The sequence below is a fragment of the Orycteropus afer genome, unplaced genomic scaffold (genome assembly GCF_000298275.1).
Source record: "Orycteropus afer afer isolate SDZICR_OR568_19922 unplaced genomic scaffold, OryAfe1.0 scaffold00266, whole genome shotgun sequence".
NCBI classification, from domain to species: domain Eukaryota; kingdom Metazoa; phylum Chordata; class Mammalia; order Tubulidentata; family Orycteropodidae; genus Orycteropus; species Orycteropus afer.
The window spans coordinates 4,067,974-4,078,822 of record NW_006921853.1 but is presented as its reverse complement, the minus strand read 5'-3'; the positions used below and the strand labels follow the sequence as shown (position 1 = coordinate 4,078,822).

The following is a 10,849-nucleotide window of genomic DNA, read 5'->3' as shown; positions in this document are numbered from 1 at the left end:
TCCTTCTGTGGAGCAGCTGGTGGGGTTAGAACTGCCAATCTTCTGGTTAGCAGCCAAATGCCTTAGGACTGCACCACCAGAGCTCCTTGTATGTGAGATATAACTCAAAGTAGTTACCTCTAGGGAATAAAGGTTAAAGGGGTTGTCTTTTTCATTATAAACCATATGAATTTTTAAAAATTATATACATAACTAATTTGGCAAAAATCTTAATGTGATTTCAAATAGGCTCCCTCCATTTTTTTTTTTTTTTCATTGTGATTTGGGTGAAAGTTTACAGAGCAAATTTATTTTTCATATAGCAGTACGTACACATTTTGTTTCATGACATTGACTGCAATTCCCCACAAACATAACAGCTCTTTCCCGTGTCCTTCTTTCCTATGCATTCCTGCAGCGTGAGCTATTTCCCTGTGCAAATATTGCGCTTCTCTCATAATTGATTGCTCGAAGGAGTGTTATCTGCGTGATGTAAAGTAAATGTTCATCCTATATGCCTATTATTTGGTTGGAAGCCACGGGAATGAGTTCAATTCGATTTGAATGGTAATTGGGACCATAGTCTCAGGGGTCTCACCTGGCTCTATCAGACTAAACCAAACTAAACCCAGTGCCGTGGAGTGGCGTCCGACTCATAGCGACCCCTCCTTGGGTATCGGAGATGGTATCACTACGGAAGTAGATTGCCCAACCTTCCCTCCGGGGAGTGGCTGGTGGGTTTGAACCGTAAGCCTTCTGGTTAGCAGTCAAGTGCCTTAGGCACCACGCTACCACAGCTCCTTATCAGACTAGGCCTCCTCCAATTTCATCCTTAACAGGCACGCTCTTTGCCTGCAGCCCCAGTCCAGAGTCCCGTGGGCTCTGCAGCTGTCGTTGACTGTAAACATGTACTTGGTTTCCACTTTGGCTAGGGTGTGTGCAGAGGCTGGCGACCACAGTCCAGACCCCGTCTTCGGAAAGCAAGCCGAGGACATGATCCCAGATGCCTAGAACCAGGTCGAGATCCTGGGTCCAGTCCAGAGTCAGTGGCAGGAGACTTGGAGGCTGCAAGACCTTTCCAATGCGGCAACCAATCACGACGCAGCTTCTTACTGTCCTTGCGGCCAACCATCGGTCGCTGTCTCCTACAGGCAAAGTGAGGTACTTGTAGCTGTGGGCTCTCTTTCTCTCTTTTCAGTCCCTGCCGTTCAAAATAAACGCTAAAGCAGCCATTGTCTTTAAGGGCAAGTGCGATGATAAGGCCAGAGAAGGCAGAAAGGCGCCATGTTTGATGTGATCAAGGAATCGCGTCATAGGCCAGCTGCTAACGGCAATTGAAGCTAGGACGTCGCCATATTTTCTGAAGGCACCTTCCGGGTCCCTTAACCCGGGTTTCTTATGTCCAGGCGGCCATGAAGTGAATAAACACTAAGAGGTTTTACTCGTCTCCCATCAGAATCCCCGAATTCCTAGCAACCACTCCCTGGTACTTGGAAGTTCCCCAGCTGTGTTCGGACGCCAAGGCTGGGCGGAGCTCCGACCTCGGCAGCCTTTCCTGTGTACCGCGAAAGCTGAAGCCGGGAGCGGAGAGGCAGTGGCCCGGGGGCCAGGCGGCTGCTGCTCGGGGCTCGGAAGCCCCATGGCACCGCCTCCGGCCTCGCTCCTGGCGCCGAGACCCGGCGAGACTGTGCCTGGTTACAAGAAGCCGAGGGCCGTGCGGTTCGCGGACGTGGCCGTGTACTTCTCCCCGGAAGAGTGGGCGTGTCTGCGGCCCGCACAGAGAGCCTTGTACCGGGACGTGATGCGGGAGACGTACGGCCACCTGGGCGTGCTCGGTGAGGCCCCGGGTCGAGCTCCCCTCCTCGGGGATTCACAGGGGAAACGATATAGAAGGACCGAGAGGATTGTGATCCCTAACTCCTCACTAGTCCGTCAGCAGCACCAGGCGCCTCCTGTTCCCAGGGCTTCAGCTACCCCTTTGGGAGTCTTTCCACCCTGCCGCCACTTCCCTCAGGCGGGAGCATTGCTGGCCCTGTCTGGGTTGACTGTTAGTTCTGAGGAGATGCCCTCACCCTGGCAGGGGGACGCCATCTCCCCAGGACAGCCTCTCAGGCCAGCGCTGTGATCCCTGTTCTCTCCCAGGATTCCCGGGCCCCAAACCAGCCCTCATCTCTTGGATGGAACAGGAGAGTGAGGCTTGGAGCCCCGCCGCCCAGGATCCTGAGGAGAGGGAAAACCTGGGAGGAGCTCCAAGAGGTGAGGGATTGTCCCAAGTCTCCCCTACTTGGCTCTCCAGGGCTTCCTGTCCAGCAGTTTCCTTCCAGATCCCCTCTTCCAATATCCCTAAAGAAGTGAAAGAACAGATCTGTTTGGCATACTAGAAAAGGAAAGAAGGGAGACCTAGTGCAAAACGTTCAGAACTTGGGATGTTAGTCATGTTGAGAGTGTTTAAACCAGGCGAATCGAGCCCAACTCCAAGACAGTTGAATTTCCAAGTACCTCTCCTAGGAAACCCCACTCATTGTCTTTCTTAAAGGAACAACTAAAAGCCCCTAAGAGCAGAAGTGTCTGCAAGTCTACCTCCATTCCTCAAGCAAAGGAAAGTAATTTAAGAGAAAATGCCCAGTACTTGGCAACCTAAGGAGCTCTGGTGGTGTGGTGGTTAAGACATTTGGCTGCTAACCAAAAGGTCAGTGGTTCAAACCCACCAGCTGCTCCACAGAAGAAAGATGGGACAGTTTGCTTCTGTAAAGATTGATAGCCTTGAAAACCCAATGGAGGTCGCTATGAGTCAGAAGCGACTCAATGGCAGTGAGTTTGAAGGATCTCTGATGGTGTAGTGGTTAACGCAAGTAGGCTGCTAAACAAAGGTTGGTGGTTTGAACCTATGAGCTGCTCTACAGAAGAAAGATGGGGCAGTTTACTTCCATAAAGATTTACAGCCTTGGAAACCCAGTGGGGATGGCAGTGAGTCAGAACTGACTGGATGGTAGTGAGTTTGGTTTTTTTTTACAACCTGCTTCTTCTTTCCTCACAACCCTTCCCTGTCTCCAGCGGAGAGATCTTGAGTAAATAAGCTTCCTCATCTATAAATCAGTCTTAACCGAAACGCAAACCATTGCCTTTGAGTCAATTACCTATAATGACTAGAGAAACCTCAATACTGATAGCTACTGCATTGAGATTTTACTAAGTGTTTAATGTGCCTCTACTTATTTAATCTTCCCAACATACCTGTGAAGGAAAGAAACCATTATTATTCCCATTTGACACATAGTCACTGTTTTTTTTAAATTGTGATTTGAATGGAAGTGACACAAAAGTCACTCTTAAAAGATTGAACTCTTAAAAAAAAATTACTGTGATTTGGGTGAAAGTTTACAGAGCAAATTCATTTTCTATACAGCGGTTCATACACATTTTGTCTTATGACATTGACTGCAATTCCGCACAGTGTAACAGCTCTCCTCCCACTTCCTCCCCATAGTAACCTCTTGCCTGTGTCCTTCCCTCCCAGGCACTCCTACCCACCCCCCCAGCTGTCTCCTTGTGCATACACAGCCCTTCTATTCCCCGGTGATTGATCTAAGAGATTGAGCTCTTGTTTACCATCTCCCAAGGCCTTGTGTTACTTACTGGGCAGTACTTTTCTGTACATAAGAGCACTTTATAACCGGAAATGGTCTATGCATATGTGTTTTAAAGTGTAACTTAATTCCTGTTTCCTAGGAGCTGCCCCAAACAAGAAGAAGGAAGGGTCAGAAGCTGAGGGGTCCAGAGAAACTCCTGGGAAAGAGCTACCTGCAAAGCTGATAAAGGACAACTCTGACTCAACTACCAACAGAGCCTTGGTGAGGGCACAGCTGCCCCTTAAAGCTGCCTGGGACCAGACCACCAGTGTGCAGACCTCGGCCCCAGCGCCCAGTGTGGACGCTCAGGCCAGCCAGCGGCGCCACGTGTGCGCAGACTGTGGCCGCCGCTTCACATACCCCTCGCTGCTGGTCAGCCACCGGCGCATGCATTCGGGTGAGCGGCCCTTCCCCTGCCCCGAGTGCGGCATGCGCTTCAAGAGGAAGTTCGCGGTGGAAGCGCATCAGTGGATCCATCGCTCTTGCTCCGGGGGGCGGCGGGGCAGGAGGCCTGGGATCCGGGCTGTGCCTCGGGCCCCGGTCCGAGGGGACCGCGACCCACCTGTGCTCTTCCGGCACTACCCAGACATCTTTGAAGAGTGTGGGTGACTTTAGGCTGGAGTTGAGCCTGAGGAGTAATCATCGCACTGAGGTCTGACAGAACCCAGTCAGCTCCTGAGTTAGGAACTTGGAAAACGAAATTCATCCCTTGGGCTTTCCTCAAGGATTCCTGAAGTTTCCAAACTTGTATAAGGAAAAGTGCCTGTAAAGATTCAAGTAGATTAAACTTGCCACTCCTTCCCCAGTCTTCCATAAAAAGAACCGAAGAGGATGAGACACTTTGTCAAAGCTAATCTCAGTAGCAGATGCAACTGAGATGTTTCTGTTTTCTCAGGAAAATGTCCCTTATCTACATCATAGGCAAATGCTGAGAGGGTGGGGTCTGAGGCCTGGGGAGTGGGACTCGGATGAGGGGCTGGCTCATTGTCACCAGCCCGGAGCCTAGGAAGTGGAGTGGGCAGAAAGAGTGCAGGTGCACCCGACACAGATCTAGTCTCTGCAACTTGTCCCAAGTCACATCCCTTCCCGAGCTTCAGTTTCCTCATCTGTAAAATGAAGATTCATAATCTCTACCTTGGAGTGCTACTGTGAAGACTGAAACTTTAGGCGATGTGTGTGACACAGTCAGTGTGCAATAAATATTTGTTGACAGAGTGAATTATTATTGACATTTTACACTTCAGAAAGTGTCAAGAAACCTGCTAAGGATGCAGGGCCTGGATGTCAACAGGCATGTTTTGCAGATGAGGAAACAGGCTCTGAGAAAAGGATGCTCTGAAAGTTTCATGGGTCTAAGGCAGTAAGACTGGAAACTGACGTGGAGCCCAGATCATTCCACCACTTTGAGGCTGCCTCTGAGAAGTTAGATCTGAGAAGAGAACAGGGATCAGGTCAAGGGAGAGGTGAGAATTGGCATCTAGTCAGGGAGCCAGCCAGCCAGCTAACAAGAGCTATGGCAAGAAAAGGTCCTTTAATCTTCAGTTCCCAGCCAGAGAGTATATCCTAAGATGCGGAATCCAGCCCAGCCTGGCTGGGGGAGTCCGAGCAGTGGACTGAGAGCACCACAAAGGCTAGTGCTTGTGTTCAGTGGTCAAAGTATTGAGCTATGATGGCATACTGGTAAGGCATTTGGCTGCTAACTAGAAGGTCAGCGGTTCAAACCCACCAGCTGCTCCACAGGAGGAAGATGAGGCAGTGTATTTCCTTAAAAGATTTACAGCCTTGGAAACCCAATGTGGGTAAATCGACTTGATGGCATTGGGTTTGGTTTTGGTCTTTTGGTGTTGAGTGTCTTCTGTTCAAGGGACTGTACTAGGTGATGAAGGAATTCTGTGAGGAGGGCCTGGCCCTGACCCCATTCATGCATTCAGCAGGCACCATCTGAGGCCTCCCTGGGCTTTGCTGGACTTAGAGGATACAGGGGACTCGGGTCCCACAATCCATGTGGGAAGAGAGTGACAAGGGCTGTGTCAGGAAGCCTGGAGGCACACTTAGCCCAGCCTGGTTGGTGATATACCAGGAAATGCCGCTTGGCCAAAGAGATGGCTTGTGCTTTGCATAAGTAGGACTTGGGGGGAATTGGGGTGTGTATGTGTATGTGGGGGGGGGTTCAGGCAGAGGAAGCAGCAAGGAAGCCTTCTTTCCCAGAAAAGATCAAAGACAGACACAGTGTGGAGTGGAAGTTAAGAGCGTGGGCTCTGGAATCAGACTGAGTTCAGATCCCAACTCATTTGCTCTTTATCTGTGTGATCTTGCACAGGCCACTTCACCTCTCTGTGCCTCAGTTTCCTCATCTATAAAACCTGCATGATAATAGCACCTACTTCATAAGATTGATGTCAGGATTAACTGAGATAATACAGAACACTGCCTTACTCATTAGTCTTCAGTATGTTTTGGTTATTATTGTTCTAATATAATACAGACTAGTGTAAGAGAAGGGCCAATAGGAGACCTGGGCAAGTCTGAATCAAGGAAGGTTTCTGGGAGAAAGTGATTCAAACTGGCCTAGAAGAGGGAGAGAAATTGCAGTAGATCTGGACATGCCTGTATAGGAAATGGACTTGGACTGAAACATAAGGGACAGGGTAAGGAGTGGTGGGAGACGGAGCAGCAGAGAGGTAAGGGCCAGGCCGGAGAGAGCCATAAATCCCAGCAGAAGAGCTGATGGTTTACCCTGCAGACACTGAGAAGCCGTGCAGAGTTCTGGAGCAGGACTGTTGGACAGGTGCTGTCGGATGACGATGCAGAGCAGTGTAGGACCACAACCCCTGGGAGGAGACTGGACATGAGAGATCTCTGTCCCAGGTGAGATCATCAGGAGCTGGGACCAGAGGTGGTAACCTTGGAAAAGGGAAGAAAGATCATCTTGAGAGGCTTGTGCCATAGAATCGACATGGCTCAGTGACTGATGGTATGAGCCATGAGCAAGAAAGAGGTGTCAAGCTGAGAGAGCTGGAGCCAGGGAGCATCAGTGCTGGGCATGGAGCAGTTGGGGTGGGGGAGGGGGCAGGACCAAGGGGTCACCAGGACTGGGAGGGGTGAGACCAAAGAGAAGGTAAGGCAGAGAAGAGGCACTGCCAGGGAGGGAGGAGCGGAACCAGGCATGCTGTACCAAGCACAGGGCCAGTACCGTTTTCTCTTTCTCTTTTCCACTGATTCATTTAACAAAAATAATACTGAGTATTTACTATGTACTATCCTATGGTGTGGGAGCTCTGGCAGCGTAGTGCCTAAGGCACTTGACTGCTAACCAGAAGGCTGGTGGTTCAAACCCACCAGCTACTCCTCGGAAGGAAGATGGGGCAATCTACTTCCCTAGGGATACTGCCTCAGAAACCCAAGGAGGGGTCGCTATGAGTCGGGGCCGACTCGATGGCACGTAACAACAACAGCATCCTATGGTGCAGTTTGACTCTGTCCTGTAGGGTTGCTACGAGTGGGTATTGACTCCACAGCAATGGGTTTGGTTTTGGTACATGCCAGGACAGAGCAGGGAAAAGAGACACGGGAAACAAGGTACTGTTGATTGTAAACACTGAGCTCTACAAAGGAAACGGAGGCCCAGGGAGGTGCAAAGATTAACATGCTCGGCTGCCAACCAAAAGGTTGAATGTTTAAGTCCACCCAGAGGCACCTGGAGCTCTGGTGGTGCAGTGCCTAAAGCATTTGACTGCTAACCAGAAGGTTGGCAGTTCAAAGCCACCAGCTGCTCCATGGAAGGAAGATGGGGCAATCTGCTTGTAAACCCAATGGGGGTTGCTATGAGTCAGAATTGACTCAGTAGCAGTGAGTTTTTTTTTTTTTTTCCCACCCAGAGGCACTTGGAAGAAAGACATGGCAATCTACTTCTGAAAAGTCAGCCATTGAAAGCCCTCTGGAGCGCAGTTCAGTTCTGACACACTTGGGGTCGTCATAAGTCAGAATCAGCTTGACAGCAACTGGTTTACTGGACAAAGGGAATAAAACAGGGATGTGTCCTGAAAGGGCCAAGTATAGACCCAAGAGATAAGAAGGATCCACACCATGAGGGAAAGGAGGACAGATAGTAGAGGGGGTCCACACACAGGGAACAGCAAGTTCAGTGCTCTGAGGCAGGAATGAGTGTGAGGTGGTTGAGGTACAGAAAGAATGCTTGTGGCTGAATTGGAGAAACAGAGTGGAGAGGGTTTACAGATGGAGTCCGGGAGAGGGAGGCCTGCCGAGATGAAATGTTTGCATTTGATTCAAACTTTAGTGGGAAGCCACTGGGGGGGTTTTAAGCAGAGTGTGGATTTGATTTGATCTATGTTAAAAAAAGAACGAACGTCACCCTGGCTGCTCTGAGAGTGGAGTGCAGAGGGGCGAGAGTTGAGGAAGAGTGAGATGAAGAGCAGATAGATTTGCAGTTAACTCTGGAAGTTGAACGGACCGAGCCTGTGCTTGGGCTGCATGAGAGGCTGAGAGCAGCAGAAGACCCCAGGATGACGGTTAGGTTTTGGACGAGTGGGAAGGAGAGTGGAGGAGCTGGTTTCTGGGGTGACACTGTGGGGTGGTGACAGGGTGATGACAAGCACTACGGAACTTTAGAGCTGGAAGGGCAGTCTTAGAACCATCTCTTTCAAAATGTATGCCTTATCATTTGTATTAGGCAAAAGAGAAAGGGGGTTCCATGTTTACTGGACTTTGGGAAGCAGTGGGTAGTAGAATAGATTTCTTTATTGCAGGACTGCACGTTTACTGTGCTAAAGAAGACTCTCCAAGGGGCACAGGAGAACGCTTGGTTTTTCCACAGAATATATTCTGAGAAAGGCTGAGGCCCAGGAAGGGGAGGGGCTTAACTAAGGTCACACAGTCAGTCAGTGGCAGAGGTGAACCTGGAACTAACTAACTAACTAACCGCCTCCCAATTTCCCAGTTGATACTTTCAGTGAAGTGAATTACTTGATGTGGCCTTTCTAGCCATAATCTCGGGATATCTGGTGGCTTAGTGCCTAAGGCACTTGATTGCTAACCAGAAGGCTGGCGGTTCAAACCCACCAGCCACTCCTCGGAAGGAAGATTGGGCAATCTACTTCCGTAGAGATACCACCTCAGAAGCCAAAGGAGGGGTTGCTATGAGTTGAATCGACTCGACATTAGTGAGTTTGGTTTGTTTTTTTGTAGCCATAGTCTTTGTAAGTCCCAGTGAATGGCTGGGTAGGACTATGCAGATGAGGTGCTTGTGGCCCACCAAGGTGATTGGACAGCTTGTTTATAATGTAAATAAGGTGTGTGGCACCCTGTGGGGGCAGGACCATGTGAATAAGTTGTATGGAACCCTAAAGAGAGGGTCGGTCAGTTTTGCCATCCTGCTAGGGGTAACATGAGACATCCGAGGTGGAAAGGGGGGACCTGACTACTGCCAAGAAGAGATGGGAGCAGAATGTGTCCTTTGGACCTGGGATCCTCGTGCTGGAAACCTCCTAGACCCAGGAGCTGGAGAGCTGTAACTGGAAGCGGTGGCACCAGGATCAGGAGACCAGTGCAGGCTGGCACATTGGGCTTTCCTGTCCGCGTGGCAAGAAAGCTGAGCGTCTTGAGGCACTTAGCGGCAAGGCTAAAAGAGCTTTGTAACACTGGGTGGAGTAGGGCAGAGGCCAAGCTGGCCAAGAGAGGTCTGAGGGCCAGAGAGAGGCCTGCCTATAGGCATGGCTGAGAAGTTGTCCTAACTGAAGACGTGCAATCTGAGTCATTTCTGATCCTGAATTGTAACCTGTTACTAACCTAATAAACCCCATAATCGAGAGTATGGTGTATGAGTTCTGTGTGGCCATTGCAATGAATCCATGAACCCAGCAGAGAAGTAGTGCCACATGGTGGGAGGAGAGGATGACAGGTAACCAGAATTGGTGAAAAGGGTAGAGGGAGGAGGTATGCTTGACCTCTACCTCATAGGAATTAGCCTTGGGCTGTTGATCTTGGTTTTCCTCCTCTCTTGTGAAATTAAGGAGGTCAGATGTCCCAGCTGAGCCATTTGTCACAATACTCATGTTATTTTCACTTAATATGGCCCTTCTAGCCATAGTCTTGGGAGCTCTTGTGGCTTAGTGCCTAGGCATTTGACCGCTAAGCAGAAGGCTGGCGGTTCAAACCCACCAGCCACTCCTCGGAAGGAAGATTGGGCAATCTATTTCCATAGTGATACCACCTTGGAAACCCAAGGGTTGATAGTGTGGTGACTGAAGTTGTGTGTCAGCTTGGCTGGGCCATGGTTTTGAGTGAGTGGGCAGCTAGCTGCAGTTATTCCCCATGATGAGATTGAATGTGGTGTAATCAACTCCATGGTGGAAATATGCTGTGAACAGCTAATCAGTTGCCTTTGGGATGTGGCCTGCTTCCAGTATATAAGGTGACATTTTGAAAAAGGTCTTAAGATTCTTGGCGTGTCTGGATCCTGCATTTGGCCAAGGCATCAGTGGCCTGCCATGTTGCCTGCCAATCTTGGGACTGTTTCTGGACTTGAACTAGCGGCCTCCTGTGTTGCCTGCTAATCTTGGGACTGTTTCTGGACTTGAACTAGCGGCCTCCTGTGTTGCCTGCTAATCTTGGGACTGTTTCTGGACTTGAACTAGCGGCCTCCTGTGTTGCCTGCTAATCTTGGGACTGTTTCTGGACTTGAACTAGTGGCCTCCTGTGTTGTCTGCTAATCTTGGGACTGTGCCATTTTACTTGTCAATCTCGGGTTCATCGGCCTCAGCAGCCAGCAGTTGCCTGAGTCAGAAAAGTCGTCAGCTCTAGTGGGCCTGGAACAGGAGGCAGAGCTGAAGCCCAAGGTCGAGGGGCCTTCAAAAACACCTAGAGCCAGCACTTTACCCTCGAACATCTAGCCTCCTAAACTGTAGGAGAATAAATCCATTTATTAAAGCCATCCACTTGTGGTATTTCTGTTATAACAGCAGGAAAGTACCAAGACAGATGGGAAAGGGGAAAGGCAGGAAGCCAGCCCAGAGACCAGCTCGGAGACCCCAGGCCCAAAGCAGCAAGGGCCTGAGTGAGAGGAGCCCACCGGTGAGAGACCACCTCTGTGAAGCCTTTGTCCCCTTCTCTACCATCTAAAGCCTCCATGTCCTGTCCCATTCCTCTGATGAGACAATAAGACATTTACCTGCAACATTCTATGTAGAAGAGATTTTCCCTCTTGCCTTGAATCCTAAGGGAGA

At 50.0% G+C, this 10,849-nt stretch overlaps 1 protein-coding gene across 1 annotated transcript; it reads left to right on the top strand.

Annotated features, from left to right (window-relative positions):
* The first annotated feature begins 1,618 nt into the window (after positions 1-1,618).
* On the top strand, positions 1,619-4,217 carry ZNF688 (zinc finger protein 688). Its single transcript, XM_007950241.1, has 3 exons — positions 1,619-1,814; positions 2,122-2,235; positions 3,709-4,217. Exons 1-3 carry the CDS (start codon positions 1,619-1,621, stop codon positions 4,215-4,217), a joined length of 819 nt encoding a protein of 272 aa, XP_007948432.1.
* Positions 4,218-10,849: the final 6,632 nt, after the last annotated feature.

What these genes read in the sequence shown, in the direction of transcription:
- ZNF688 (XM_007950241.1), top strand. Translation starts at nt 1,619, where the DNA reads ATGGCACCGCCTCCGGCCTCGCTCCTGGCGCCGAGACCCGGCGAGACT. An exon ending in CGGCCACCTGGGCGTGCTCG is followed by an intron (nt 1,815 to 2,121) that starts GTGAGGCCCCGG and finishes GTTCTCTCCCAG; the next exon opens with GATTCCCGGGCCCCAAACCA. An exon ending in CCTGGGAGGAGCTCCAAGAG is followed by an intron (nt 2,236 to 3,708) that starts GTGAGGGATTGT and finishes CCTGTTTCCTAG; the next exon opens with GAGCTGCCCCAAACAAGAAG.